At 53.1% G+C, this 14,962-nt stretch overlaps 4 protein-coding genes across 4 annotated transcripts; 3 read left to right on the top strand and 1 right to left on the bottom strand.

The window, feature by feature from the left end:
* Positions 1 to 477: 477 nt before the first annotated feature.
* On the top strand, positions 478 to 1,623 carry BDP55DRAFT_628608 (kinase-like domain-containing protein; the record flags this gene model as incomplete). The annotated part of the gene is made up of 2 exons (XM_060571924.1): positions 478 to 726; positions 781 to 1,623. 2 exons carry the CDS (start codon positions 478 to 480, stop codon positions 1,621 to 1,623), a joined length of 1,092 nt encoding a protein of 363 aa, XP_060433780.1.
* Positions 1,624 to 4,275: 2,652 nt separating this feature from the next.
* BDP55DRAFT_388204 (uncharacterized protein) lies at positions 4,276 to 5,297 on the top strand. Its single transcript, XM_060567199.1, has one exon. The coding sequence runs from the start codon at positions 4,404 to 4,406 to the stop codon at positions 5,175 to 5,177; it is 774 nt and encodes a 257-aa protein (XP_060433779.1). The 5' UTR covers positions 4,276 to 4,403; the 3' UTR covers positions 5,178 to 5,297.
* BDP55DRAFT_388210 (ATPase) lies at positions 5,298 to 9,512 on the bottom strand. Its single transcript, XM_060567200.1, has 3 exons — positions 9,258 to 9,512; positions 6,223 to 9,158; positions 5,298 to 6,167 (listed from the first exon to the last, which is right to left on the bottom strand). Exons 2-3 carry the CDS (start codon positions 9,142 to 9,144, stop codon positions 5,418 to 5,420), a joined length of 3,672 nt encoding a protein of 1,223 aa, XP_060433778.1. The 5' UTR covers positions 9,145 to 9,158; positions 9,258 to 9,512; the 3' UTR covers positions 5,298 to 5,417.
* A 255-nt stretch (positions 9,513 to 9,767) lies between these two features.
* BDP55DRAFT_604174 (uncharacterized protein) lies at positions 9,768 to 13,081 on the top strand. The gene is made up of 2 exons (XM_060571083.1): positions 9,768 to 10,105; positions 10,159 to 13,081. The coding sequence occupies exons 1-2, from the start codon at positions 9,926 to 9,928 to the stop codon at positions 12,661 to 12,663; spliced, it is 2,685 nt and encodes an 894-aa protein (XP_060433777.1). The 5' UTR covers positions 9,768 to 9,925; the 3' UTR covers positions 12,664 to 13,081.
* The last annotated feature ends 1,881 nt before the right edge of the window (positions 13,082 to 14,962 follow it).

The following is a 14,962-nucleotide window of genomic DNA, read 5'->3' as shown; positions in this document are numbered from 1 at the left end:
AGTTGATAATCAGCCTAAAGAAAAGAAACTCGAGGTTGATATCGTTTCCCTTGGAACACTTTTGAAATAAACGTGGAGGGAAGATATGAACAGAGGCTGTTTCGACAGATCGCAATCCGATTGTCCCCAGAACAATGCTTTGAGTACATGTATCTTTTAGACATCGACCTTGTTCTCTACTCCTCAGTAACAATCGACAGTTGCCTTTGACTCATTGTCCCCTTTGCCAGAATATTCATCTCCAACTTTGAAAGAATATTGTGAGGCAGAAAATGCAGTGTTTGACTTGATTTCCATTTCAGGAATAAACAGGAATCATGTAGGCAATGTGAAGAAACGATAGACAATCACGAAGAAACCTTACGGCTGAGACTGACTGAGCCCATCTATATATATATTGCCCAACATACACGATGATCCACGCCTTCTGGGCTCCCATATCAGTAAACAAATCAGCACAGTTACAAACTCATCACAATGTCGCATAGAGAAGACACCCAGAATCTCTTGAGCCTCAAGGGCATCCTGCACACGGACGAGGGTCCTATCGGCGACGAACCTAACTTCCGGTCTCTGCGAGACGGCCGCAGGTATGTACCTTCTAAAGATTCTGACGGCATTAGAGATGTCACCTTGGTTGAGTTTCCTCAATTGGACGCCGCTCGGGAAGAGAAGCTCGCCAAGCTTGCAGCGGACTTGGTTAAGCCCTCCAAGGACGCTTCTTGCGTAAGTTTATTTCCTCGAACCCCTGAATGAGATGCTGACATACCTTGGGCGTAGCAAACGATCGTAAGGTATCTCGACTATATCCCCAAAGACAAGGTTTTCATCATCGAGAGACTTCCAATGCAAGGATCATGGCGACCCGCGAGAGGGCCTACTCAGGACGATACAGTCCTCGACGTAGCCTGGGACCTCCTTCTCGCCCTCGCACTGCTACATGAGACAGGTACTGTACACGGAGACGTCCGCCTCCACAACATCTTCCCTTTCCCTTCAGAAGACTCGTCGCGCGTCCGCTTCAAGCTCTTTGGACACGGCCTCGTTCCAGAGGTCATCAGCCACCAGCTGCGGAACGATGGCTTCACGGCCCCTGAGCTTCGTTTGCCGGGCAAGTGGTATGACATCAGCACCAACACGAAGCCGACGTTCGAATCTGATATTTGGATGCTGGGCATGGTGCTTTGGCACGTTCACCGTTTCGGCGTCTACTACGACGGCCGCGGATCTGCAAGACAACGGTGGGAGTCGGATAAGATGGACCAGCCTGACCTGACTGACGGCGCGAAATATGGCATCAATCCCCTGCCTACCCGGCCTCGTGGCTGTGAGCCTTCGCCTCATCGCTTTGTGGAGGATCTGCTTCACAAGATGCTCATTCCAGACCCTAAGCGGCGATGGACTGCTGCGGAGTTGCTGGAGCAGATGAAGTTGCAAAAGAATTATACGCCAGCGGAGGATGACATGAAGAGAGATCTGGCTGACCTACAGGCTGCTCTCAAAGGTGAGAAATACAATACATTTAGAAGAATGGTGGCCATGTTGAAAGGGGCCCCACTCAGATCTTGGACGACGTTGGGAGGATATATGTTCTTACTCGCTTTCTTCTGCGTACTTTTGTGAGGATGAATAGTTTCTTTGCCAGTATTTAGGACTCGGGCGGGAGTTTGCTTTTTGTTCGGATCATGCTTGGGATCTTCGGTGCATTGGGTTTAAAAAATGAAAATACTCCCTCTAGCTGAGCTGCTTTAAACTATCGTTTTGCAACTTGCATCATTATCCTTACTCGTAGTATGGGTGTAGTCGGACGAAAGGCTGCATATTTGTTCTTGGTCACACCCTGTCATGTCAGGGCCCAGGTGTGACATGTAGACTGGCTGTTTGACTGGTAATGATAGTTGAAACGAGACCTCCTGTCCCGATAGTCAGTCTTTATTGTCCTGCCAGTCAGACCGGTAAGACAGGCCTGTGATTTCAGTCGGCCGAGAAAAACAACACCTCTCATCGGTTCTTGGCCATCTGTTTGACTGAGCATCTTTCAAGGAATACAGGCCAAGAAGACTTCTAGAACATAGCAGAAGCTCATGGTAATATCATCGAGTGTGGCCAAATTGTGGTCGTGGAGCATCTCGTGATATCTGTCAATCATAATAAGCAACTAGTGGTTTCGCATAAGTCGATTCTCTCAGCTATTTGAATATAGATGGTCACCAGCTGCCTTGTTTCATAGGTAGGTCGGGCATGCGGGCCATGGCAGTGGCAGGCTATAGATCACGAAAATTGGCAAGCCGTGGTATTCCAGTACTTGTTCACGGAACACACCCTGTACAATATCCCGGGGATGCTGATGAGACTCAAAGGCCGCTGGCAGAGATGACTTCATTGTTGGCTTCACAATGAGGGAATAACGCTAAGCATTTGGTCCTGCTCACTGGTTGAAAGGAAGTTGTCAGCGGACATGAGAGCACGACTCTCATGGGATGCGAAATACGCGCTATTCTCAATGACTAGAGATGCTGGAAATAGTTCTCTCCTCGATCTTGGTATCGGATGATCTCATGAACTATCTTCTGAGATATTGCCAACCTCAAGTCAAGCTGGCCCATCGGCGCATTCTACTTTGAGGGACACTGTAGTCATTGACACCAGACTCGTATCACCGAACCTCAAGTCTTCACTCGTGAGAACATCCGTCGCTTTGGACCATGCTTGCGTGTCGTCACACCCATCGGCCTCAAGACGCATTGGCCAATCGTTGACCATCACGTCGCAAGCACGCGTAGACTAGCCCGGCTTTAAAACCTCACCCACTTCATCATTCGCTCATCTCCTACTCTGTCTCACTCAGATCTGACACAATCTAAACGGCCTACACACCCTTAGTAGACGACAATGAGGTTCCAGGTCTCACCATCACTTGCCTCTAAATTCCCGACACTTTATTGCCCACTTGTCGGGAGGTCCCTCTCCCGGGTCAAGTCGTAATGCAGATGTCCATCGAATCCCCAGATCGCCACCTCAAAAAGCAACATACGGCTCTTCATCCGAGGATTCAACTCAATCGATGAATTGCTTGATCGGAGGCGATAAAAAGCCACAAAAACAGAGCCTCCTTCCAACAGGCAAGCACACGATTGGCCAAGTGAACTGCAGTGCCGGAAGAGTGAGGGAGAAGAGGGAAGGGACTCCTTATGCCCACACACTCTCTTCCAGACTACCTGCGTGGTTCTCTGTGCATCAGAGTTCCGGGGATCAAATCCGAGCCAAGGAAAGCTTGTCTCGCCCTTCCCTGTCCGTCTGCACACAACGTCCAAGTGGCATCACAACCACAGCACGGGTTCCCCGTCTAAAAAGAAGCCTTCATATCTTCTCCTCACGTCGTTATCGGGTGTCCTTTCCCCGCAAGCTCGGGAACGGTTGACTATCTGCCCTTCTGTCGTACAATGAGGATATGTAGCGCAGTATCGAGTGAACTACTTACTTACTCTCATCCACGTTTCCGCGGTGTTATCGAATGCGCCCCTCGGTCATCCTGTAAGCCCTCACCGACTCTCAGACCATCCGATAAAACCTCCTTCTCACCCAACCCCTTCACCCTCCGTCCTCCCATAAATTTCACCCATCATCCATCAAACGACGTCTATTTCCATCCGACCCCCTCAACAACTCAATATCTAACCCGCCCCTCCGTTCGCCTGTCTACCTTTCCCCCCAAAGTCCTTGACTCGCCCTCCTCTCTTCCCTTCCCCCTCCATCCCACAAAAAAGATCCCTGTGTTGACGGCATCGTCCCGAGCCAGCCGTAGACCGGACTTGTTTCCAACCTATCTGCTGCTCCTCCTCCCACACGCTGCGCAAGCTACCTAAGCCGTACGTCTGCCGAAGTAGAATAACGCACAGCCGCCGTCGGCGCTGTTCTTGCAGTAGGCTTTTACTACGCGGGTAGTGGGAAATCTGCGTGACCACCCACCAAGAAACCCGAGATTCCCACTCAAGACCGACGTGCCGGGTTGACCCTCGCTCGGACGATCCCAACTCCTCAGAGTTCGGGCTCTGATACCGGGGGGAAGACAGCCCAACGAGCCGGCTCCAAAGTTTCATTTGCTTTTCGCACCGCCTGCTAGCCTTTGGATACGGGCTCATCGTCATTTACACTCATTAATTCTCGCTCGCTTCCTCCTTCGCAACGCTTCTGATTTCCCCTTTTCACCTCGACTCCGGTCCAAGCCCATCTCCTGTTACAGGTTTCCTGTCACTGAGCTTACCTCCAAAACACCAATTCACCTGTCTCGCTCGAATTGCAGTCCGGACTCATTGACGGCGTTAACATACCCGAGACATCTCACCGCGATAGCTCAACTCTCACTCAAAAACTCACACACCACTTCTCAAATACCACCGCGCATGTCTCAGTCTAACAGTAGCCACCGCAGTCGCGCCCTCACCAAGACAACCCGCTCGGGAGACACAACCATGGCCCGGACGCGGCGCTCCTACTCGCCATCCTCCCGCTCGCGCTCCTCCTCCGCGGGACCCCGCGATCACCACAAGAAGCCCGGCATAAAAACCGCAGCCGTCTTCATAGCCGCCATCGCCGTTGCCTCCCTCGCCGTACACAAGCTCTGGCCGCGCGGCATAATCCACTCGGAAAAGGAGCACTGGGAGCACTCGCCCTCGCCGGGCGGCCGCCGGTCTCGCAGGCGCAACGCCATACGGGATCGGCACAACGGGTATATCGACTACGACGACCACAATGTCTGGGACCGCAATGACCATCCCCGCGACCGGCGGCGACTGCCTGAGAGGGAGTATTATCCTCCTCGTAGCCGCGGCGGCGGACGGTCACGGGGCTACGGAAGTGAGAGCGAGGGGGATTCATACTACTCTGATGACTACCTTCCATCCCCGAGCGAAAGACGAGGTAGACTCGAGGGAGACGGCCGAGGGCGATCACGCGATGTTGGCGCGGAAGGAGAAAATGAGATGGTAAGATATGAAAAGCAGTCCAACAGGTCAGAAGCTGCTGGTAGTCGGTTTGTGGAGGAGCGGTTACCGAGACCACGATATAATGAAGCTGTGGAGGATTGGAGCCGGCGCGGTGGTCAACGATTTCCGTCACCACCCGGCGAGCCAGAGTATGTGGATCGAAGGTCGCGGCGGAGGTCTGATTACTACTAGACGGTTGAAATCATGTTGTCGTGAGATGTCGGCATTACAGTCGCAAAATTTGAACGAGCCTGTGAAATAAAGCCATGTAAGATGCATGGTTACCATGATATGCTATTTGGCCGTGTTGTTTGAGCCAGATTACCAGCCAGTTTTAATGCCATCCCGTTGTACTCCTGCAACTGCGCCGAACCACCCTCTCTTCCTTTAGAATTTCGCTTCCCTCAAATGTAACGTATTCATCATGCTCATCTATTCCTCGCCGGTCGGTACAACAGTGTTGTTTGTTTCCACGGGAATTTCCATACAAGGTTCACTCTCGGGTGCCGGACTTGGCGGTTGCTCCGTCAAGCTCATGGCCTCATCTACAGCAGCTTGCCAGCCTTCTCCTGCAGTCCTCATAACCAGAGGAGTGCTAATTTCTGCGGCAAAGTAGTTCTCTTTGCGCATGTTGACACGCGCCACACCCTCTAATGCTGAGTAGGCAGCACGAGTACTACGCATCCTCTTACTTGGCCTGCCACCTTCACTGAGCAGACCGCTTCGTTGCATGCGATTCTGCATGAGACGATGGTCGTAGTTGATGATACTGCGCACATAAGGCGCCACTTCGAGGGTAATCAAACGCATCGTACGATCAAACACCGACGGCTCTAGACTGGTGGCCATCATGGCCGCTGCCTTCTCCGAGATAGCGATGGGATCGAAAGCCACGGCCATGTCATAGCGGTTGATCACCTCTTCCCGGGAAGGGGCGACGAAGAATTGTCCCATTTGACTGATTGCGCTGTCTTCTTGGAAACAACCCAGATTGACTGTACTGCCGTCTCGTAGGGGTGCGGTTTGGAGAAGTTGTCGAGCAGCGCATTTGAGGCCGGTGGCGATGGTTGTGGCCGTATAGGTGTAGTCAGTTTGAAACGGAGCTTCGAGCAAGCGCCGGCCCAGAATGAAGTCGTCGCGGGTTTTGATAGGGAGATCCGGTTGCGTAGGATCGAGAGGTTCCTGTATATGAGTTAGCCACAGTTGCGAGATTTCGGACGTCATTCAGTCTACTTGCCTGGAACTGGAGACCAAAGTCACCACCAGAGCAGACATCAGCTGCGCTCATGAGATCAGAGAACTCAGAAAACACGTCTAGCGCGGCAGCTCTATCGCTAGGCGAAGAAGTCACCACGCCGTCTGCCCATGTGGCCATGTCAAGTGAGTCATGCCAGTTGCCCAGATCCATTCCGAGGCCCTGCCAGCATTGGCTCACCAACTCTTCTTCAGCAGCTCGTGCGCTGGGAACGACTGCTCGGTCACGACTGATCCATCCCATGCCCTTCAAGTACGTTCCCTCGCTGACTACGCGGACGACATCGCCGTTCTCATCTTTGTCGCAGCCTTTTGGCCATCGTGGGTAAAACCAGTCAAAGCCACCTCGACGGTCACCAACTCCAAGCTGACACCAGTAGTTGAGCTCCATCAGAGACGCTCGGAGATCATTGCCCTTTGATTCATAGAGAGCGCTCACGGCTGCTCGGCTGAGGGCATGACCTTCATTGGCTGCAACGAGTAGAAGTACATCGACCGCCAAGAGTGCTGGTGGTGGTGTGAAGCGGAGGATTCCATAGAGCATGAAGCTGTGGAATGGAACCAGAGTCTCATCGTTGCAAGTCATGACGAATGGTCTCTTTGACTGCGCAACCAAGTTGATGATAGTCGCCCAAAACTGTTTGTCCTCTTCGTAGAGGAGATCGACCTCTTCAAGGAGGATCAACGACTGCTTTTGGCTCTGGGTCTTTGCCTTTGCCGACTTGGGTGCCTCGGAAGGTTGGTCGACTGCTCTGGGTTGTGATGCCGCTTCTGGTTTGGGAGCTGCCTTCAGCTTGAAGAACGATGTCATGGTGCCTTGCTTGCCGGATTTGATGTCCTTTGCTGTCTCGTCATCGGCGTTGTCCCCAGAATCACTCTTGCCGCCTTGACGATTATGTTGAACAAGGTGATTCTGCGTCATGTCTCCAATCTTCTCCATGACATCTTTGCCGTTACGGCGACTGCTGGCGTTGATCTCAAATATTTCGAAACCGAGCTCCTTTGCGACAGCGTAGACAGCAGCCGTCTTGCCACTGCCATGAGGTCCACTAAGGACGATTGCATTGGTAAGGCGGCTCGCATCTTTGGCAACGTCCCTGCGAACTACAGTCTTCTTCGAGCCACCGTGAACAGGTGTCGGCAACCATTCATCCTCGTCGTCGGAGACCAAAGGTAGAAAGTCTGCTTCATCACCATCTGAAACGATGAATCCGTCCATCTTGGCGCGCTTCCGCTTCTTCTTTGCCGCCGAACCAGGCTTCATGCCAGAAGCCTTCTGGTCTGCAGTGCCTGTGTTGACTGATTGAACGGTTAAGGTTTGCAACCACTCCTTCAACAACACGCCCTCCTCGAATTGAAGGACTTCTTCTCCGCAGATTGGCGCGTATTTGTGTGCCCACGGAAGGTCCTCGCATTGCGACCTGTCATAGGCTGAGAGATTGGTTTCCAACATGGTGTAAAGGCGAGCTACTGCAGGATGGGGTCTCCGATTGGATGCAGTGAGTAACTCGTCATCACTGTCTATACTCGAGATAACCGGCAGAACAGATCGGAGCTCTCGCTTGATTCTTTGTCGAAGCTTGCGACCGCTCTCAAAGTGCTTCTCAGGAAGGCGGAGCTCCGGGGGTGGCGGCTCGTAGTCTTCTGCAGCCTCCTGGACTGACTTCTTGATACTAAGAGTATTCAACGATTCAGCGAGCTGGTCTATAACAGATTCTCCAGGGTAGATGTTCGTAGTTTGCCCCTTTGATTTCCGGGACGAAACTCGGGTGTCTTTGGCAACTGGGAGACGCTCTTCCTCGGGAAGAAGCCCCCTTACATGTGCCATGCCTTGGGCCGGCCATGCTGGATGAGAGGCGCCTGGGACTCTGAGACCTATAGATCGGACACCAAATTGTGGAAGCTGGATCTTGCCAGCTATCGGGGCTAGTCGCTGCTTTCTGGGAGAGCATGGGGTCGACGAAAAGATGGTGGCTCTGGGCGGTTTAGGAGCGGCGGAAGGCGTGTCCACCGGCTTCGCAGCCTTCTTTGCATTGCCGAGAAACAGGGGATGAGTGTTCTTCGCCTTTGTTTTGTCCTGTTCCTGCTTGGGAGCCTTCGCACGAGGCTTTCGGGGTGTCGTTTTCGTTGGGGTAGTGAGAATTTGCTCAATCTCCGAGCCAATGCGTTCGCGTGACGCCGCATCAGTTCCGTACTTGATGATTACGATGCGAGAAGGCTTTGCCGGCGATTTGGATGCCCTGGCACCTTTTGATGTCTCTGCAGGGCTTGGTTTCGGCTTCGGGGGTGAACCAATTGTACCAGTCTTTGGGTTGAACTTGAGCACCTTGGTAGGCTTTTTGGGCTCCTCTCCGACACCAGGAGCTGCGCTCGCCGCACTCGGAGCCGTATTGGAGGGACTATCAATGATGTTCAAAATGGAAACCGGAGCCTGGTTCAGCGGGCCGGTAGCGACATCAGGCTGTAACAGTGCGGGATCGGGCGTTTGGGGGACTTCGTTGGCCAGCGAGGTCGACGGCACGCTATCAACCTGAGAAAAGTGGCTCGTGATATCGATAGGTGGGATAATTGGCTTCTTCCTGGGTCGCCCTCTTTTCTTCCCAGAACTTGGAGGATTGCCAGCACCAGTCTTTTGCCTCTTGCGACCTTGTTCATCCTCGCCTGTGTCTGACAGCGCTGGCTCAACATCGCTGGATGGTTGCTGAGATGCGCGTGCCTGCTTTCGAGATCGAACGGGTTTGCTCTTCAAAGGTGTGCTGTCGATAGCCCGAGGTTGGTCGTCGGTACTCGAATCGGTTCTCGGGGCGTCGGCGGTCTTCCCAGGGACGAAAAATGGGTGAAGCTTTGTGGTGTGGGAGGCGTCCAGCCCATCTGGGGCCATGTTGGCTACCATAAGAGTTCCCATGAGATCGTGCGATGCTATGATGGAAGTACGATTCAGCATACAGTTATGTCAAGGTCGAAAGAGCAACAGGGGCACATTTAATGTGTAGAACAGGAGGAGACTTGGGAACCTACGCCAGGGCCGTCGCGCCTTTCGACTACGTCAGCGGGCATGCAACCGGTGAGGAATTGGGCAGTGAAGAGAGATGTATGCTAATCAAAGTTGAAGGAATCACCAAATGCCCAGAAGATTGGCCCCGTCTACTGCAGAAAAGAGAACATAACAGAGAGTTCCTCCAAGCTTTCGATATGGCAGTGCAAACAGTCGTGTGGGAGAAGTCGAGGTGGGTGGGTTGTCTAAGTATCGAGTGCTCCAGTCGCGTGAATCGCGTCTCCAAATCGCCGGGGGCAGCAGTAGGCGTGTCGCGCGACGTCCATTACACTTAACATCCTGGACCCACCACCTCAGCGTTCCCGCTCTATCTTATCTCATATCTGATCTAATCGATACTACTAGGCGGTCCGCAGATTATCCGACAACAACAACCGCTGCATCTCGGCACACTGTCTTTTCTGCCATCTTTCTGCGGCGAAGGACAGTGCGAAGCCATCGTCAGATCGACTTTTGCACCCCACTACAGCAGAGTCCTCCAACTTTTTTTTTTCTTTCTGCATCGCGACCTTCACTTACACAGCCAGGTTTTCGAGGTTAGGAAGAGCCATTGCAGTCGCACCCAGACCTGAGCCCCGCCAAAACCCGATTCACAGTATCTCTGTAGGCCAAGGCTTTGAGAAGATACAAGATGGCTCCCACTTTCCGCATTCACCGGCCAGACGTTTTGGCATCGCTGCCGCGTCCCCTCGACCATACCAAGGGCCAGTACCACATTGGCGAAGTTTACACACAAAAGCCCGGGTCCAAGAAGAGGAAGAGGCTGGAAGTTGTTGTTGGTGTGGACGGAGAAGCAGCAAACATTTACCACGTAAGTAGCTGTATCGGGGTGCCTCCTCAATACAGCGTCTGACAATAGCTTAGGTGCCATCGTCCGGCCTGCGAACATCGTACCCGATTCCGCCTCAAGAGTCCTTCACCTGCGCGCCGCACTCGATCCGATTCCAGGGAGAAGGCTCAAGTGGTCGCAACAACTACACATACCTCTCCACGAGAGACACTTCCGGCGCAAAGGTTACCCTCTGCCGCGATGTGATCGACACGACTGGCAAGACGAACTCTGCTAGCACGTCTCAGCGAATGCGCCATAAGTCCCCAATCACGCATCTCTTCACTTCCGCCGCCGTCGATACCACTATCGTCAGCGAAACACAGTCTGACAAGGGCCATGTTGTTGCTCTTTGCAAGGACGGCCAGGTCTTGTGCTTGGACGGCGAGGCATTGGAGGAAAAATGGAGCGCATCTTCGTACAGCCTCTGCAAGGATCTGCTTCCCGCGACCGTCTCAAACTACGAGGTGGAATTCTCTCTACATGCTGCGGCATCGGAGGTCCTGAATGGACTGTTTCAGGGTAGACAGGATGCCTTTGGCTCTTTCGGACGCCAGATCGACCCCAAGACCTTCAACCCCGACGTCCTTGCCTTCGTCGCTCGCACTACCAGCGAAGGAACCACTTCAAGATTTCTCATCATTGTCGGTATCATTCCTACGGCACCTTCGCAGCCATTGGTACAGCTCCACGTCACGCCCTTGCCTTCGCAAGAAGAAATCAGCGCCGAGTCAGCCACATACCAGCTCCACACCCAGTCCGGAAAGCTGCTTCAGCTCTCTGGTTCAGTCCTTCGAACCTACGATTTGACGAGCGCTGTGCCCAAGTTGCAAGGCAGTCTGCCTCTGCCGGATCTGACCTCTTTCCTCCAGCTGTCAGAGCACTCGGTCCTTTGCCTTTCGAAAACCTCTGCTAGCATGATGAACCCTACCTTCCACTCGATCCAAGCTTCGACAGCAGTCGAGTTCCCCGAGGCCACTGAGCAGCAGAAGCCAACACTTGTGACTTTCCTGTCAAAGCTCGACATGGCAGTAGCGGTTGTCGGCAACACACTGGTATCCATTCAGATCGAACGCCCCAAGTCTCACAGCAAGGAAGGCCTTCTCATCGATTCCATCGGCAGAGGTCTGCCAAGGTCGGATCGTGTGCCAGCAAGCCTTCCCAAGGCTGGCAACGAAACGTTTGAGAACTACCTCCCAGGAACCCTGTCTGATGAATATGTCAAGGAGTCTCTGGCTGATGTCGTGCGAGCGGATGGATTCATCCAGGCACAAGATTGGAAAGCATTCGAAGCCCTGCTCGCACAGCGGTTTGGAGTCGCAGTCCAACAGGAGGTGGTTTCTAATGAACTCCAGACGCCGACCTGGAAGTGGCTGGCAGAGTCAGAAGCGTACTCTGCCGTCGATCGGAGGTGGGTGTTGTATGCTATCAGCAGAGTCTTCTCGATGGAGGCTCAAAGCCCCGAGTCGGCTGTTCTCCGCTGCAACCTGCCTGCAAGCAATGTCTTGATCTACCTGATTGCTGCCGGCCACCTTACGAATGCCAACATGTGTGCGGCCTTCAAGAGCGAGCTAGCCGAGGTAGCATCCAAGGACTCGGTCATCGACAAGCTGGTTCAGAACCTCGTTGCGATGAACCCCGCCATGGAGCTGCTCCTCAGCTATGTCACAGCAACTAAGCTGGGCGAAAAGGACCTGCTACTGGTGGTTCGCGCAATCATGCAGACCCTCAACATGAAGCCGCCGCAAGAACTTCTTGCGCTGACAGAAACCGAGCAAGAAGAGGATGTGGCGATGGAGATTGAAAAGACAGAACAAACACTGGAGATGGCTGAAGTGGCTGTGTATCACATGGACGACGATCGCAACCTCCGTGAACGAGCTCTCACAACGGCATTCGAGAAGCTCGCAAGCTACTCGTCCATCGCCACGGTGCGCGCCCTTCGCGAGACTCTCAGCCCAACAGAAATTCTGTCACTCATCGACACTCTACGAACCCAACTCTACCGTGGCGCCTGGACATCACGGTACTTTGACATGACAGACATGGACAAGGACGAAGCCGCGGGAACACCGTCGGATGGCACCATCTCTCTCATTGCAGAACTCATTTCCCGATGCATTGATTCCATCGGCCTCAGTGGATGGCTTACAAATGGAGCATCCTCCGTGGGCGGCCGTGCGGATGCATTTGAATTCATTACCAACCTCAGCAACGAGGTCAGCGCAGCCCTGACTGGTTTGCACGAGACAGTCCTCCTGGATGGCTACGTTGGCGAAGCGGTTCAGTACGGCAGAACAGCAAAGACGGGATCATCAGCCAGCGCGGCTGCTTCCGCGCGCGCTGGGGCCCTGGCTAAGCCGGTCTCCCTCGACGTGGAACTCTCGACTCGCTTGCCTTTGGGGCTCGTGTCCAAGCAGCATGTGTCTAACCAGAAGATTGTTTCGGGCGGCGAGGTGCTCGAAAGGAGCTCGCGTGAGAGAGGACACCTGCTGAGTCAGAAGGTCAAGGCGTACTCGCTGGAGAGGATCTCCATTTGAGCCGCATGTCAGACGACAGAGTAATGTGTCGAGGAATCTGGAGCCCCCCACCAACGTGTGAGATAATCGGGCTTTGAAGTAAAAGTTAAGGCTGAAGACAAACAAAATGGAGGAGGCTCTACACGGGCTAATGGTTTAGGGCATTGGAACCCGCCCTGTGACAGTGTAGCCTGCGAGTAAGGGAAAGGAAGAGAGGGAAAAGTGTAGAGGACGAGGACAAGCCAGAAAGTGTAGTGCTCGAAAAGATACCATGAACGGATACCGAAGCGTACATTTCTGCCTCTGGTTGACCGCAACATCGGTAACATTCGGTGAAGGCCAACCATGTGGTGACTGCGAGACGCCGTGTCACCCTCAAACATTGAATAACTCGCCTAGCATAATAGAGTTTACATTGATCGAACAATGGAAATTATCGACCGAATTCTAGCGCCAGCTGACATGAGGATTGGCCTCCGGCAGGGCTGACTTGAGATGCACCCTTCCGTGACCAGACGAATCGGAACGCTGAAACTTACCCGTCGGTGTGACAGACCATTTACAGCTGAGGCATTTCGAGAGAAAGGAAAAAGGCCAGGTTAAGTCTTTTCGAGGACTGACTGAATTGGATGTACCTAGACGATTCAGGGGATGGCTCTCTCCTAGGAGAACTTCTGTTTGCTGATGAATCTGCTGCTCCTGTGGCGCTCAGACCCTAGGTATTTGGCTTTTTCGGTAAGCAGTTCGTGGGAGCAAGTCAAGCCATGAAGCGGGTTCAGCTTCTGAATAATCAAGATCTGGTTTCAACACCCGTTGAACTGCTTCAGTATACCTCAATCCTCGCTCGGCTTGTCAACAGACATGTGAGAGCAGGCAAAGACAGACTAAGACGTGACATTGCTGACAGAAGACAGAGGAGGGGTATACGCAAAGGGGCCCAAGCTCCATATCTCAAAATGCTTCAAGACGCATGCTCCCGTCTCAAGTGACTTCCCGTCATTGGGCGGGTTGGCCTCCGGATGCTGTCCGGTACTTTGGACAAGATGAGATGCCGAAAGAAGAAGCAGAAAGGAACTCTGACAAGCCTCTTCTACCGTCTTACAGGCCGTCCACAAGAGTCATGATCTTCCCGTACAACCCTTACGAGCTGCGGGAGAAGAAAATCACAGACTATCGAATTCGCTAGATCGATGGAGAAAAGGTGGCTTTGCACATTCGGGGCTCTGCTGAGGGATTGCGGGGGGGAAGCGAATGAGGCCCTTAGAGTTGCATCGTGGGCAATCGTTGGCAGTTCATGGCAAATCCATGGCATATGCGATTGGTTGTTGACGATGCAACCGATGCAAGAGTCTTTCTCAACTGGCTAGCGGCGCTGATTTCCGCGCTTGATGTGGCTTGTCGGGCAGCGTTTCCTGCGCCCTCTTTGCTGCATGTCCAGCGAAGACGCAAGAAGAAGGGTTGCCTACCAGTCAGCTACACCTACTCGCCCAACTGTGATAGGTAAGCTTTGCGTCCGAATCTTTGGTGGGATGGGAAATGTGGATAGCATCGGAATCAAGCACTTTTTTCGACAACTTCCTCTTGCCCGTCAAACTCCCGCCATGAAGCGGCGGAAAGTTGCATGGACAAGGCAACGAGCCAAGGTTGTACAGTGTCCAAGTCACGTACTGGGGAAAAGAACCACGAGATCAGACACAAAGAGTCACAGACGAGAGTTTGTCGGCGAGCATCACAGCGGAGCGAGAAAGCGCGGATCTCACACCGGAAATATCGGCTTCGATGTACGAAGCATGCCTTGCGCCCAAAGTCCTGCAGCAACAAGACCCGTGTTGTTGCCGCAGTGGAATTCGTCAGCAAGTGACCCTTTTTCCCTCACCCGTTCCCGGGTCTTCGGTGTTTCTGGCTCCTCGCTCTCGAGTCTCGACTCTATTCTACACATATTGTAATATGGATGGAGATGCAAACTAGCTGGCTGAACTTTGAAGTGGGTTTCGAAACGGAGCCGTCTTCAACAGACAGCTCTGACTCTTACACGAACCCTATTTCTTACCAATGAGATGCTCAAATTCCCACCAGGGCCCTGACGGATGGGCCGAATGGTACCAGAGCTTCTAGAAGCCGTTTTTAGCGTCTTCTCGTGTTGGACTCGGTGATACGGATGCCGGAGACGCCTTTGGGGGCCTTGGGATTCCGAGTTCCTCTTCTCCCCAGGGCCAAGACGAACCGACATGCAGACTCGAACCCAAAAAAAATACTGTTCTTCGCCCCCCTTGCCCGTATTCCAATCGGTTCTCAGAGCTACAAGTGCTGTTCCGTATTC

The sequence above is a fragment of the Colletotrichum godetiae genome (assembly GCF_030913485.1).
Source record: "Colletotrichum godetiae strain CBS 193.32 chromosome Unknown BDP55scaffold_7, whole genome shotgun sequence".
In the NCBI taxonomy this organism is placed as follows: domain Eukaryota; kingdom Fungi; phylum Ascomycota; class Sordariomycetes; order Glomerellales; family Glomerellaceae; genus Colletotrichum; species Colletotrichum godetiae.
This window is presented reverse-complemented; position numbering and strand designations above follow the sequence as displayed.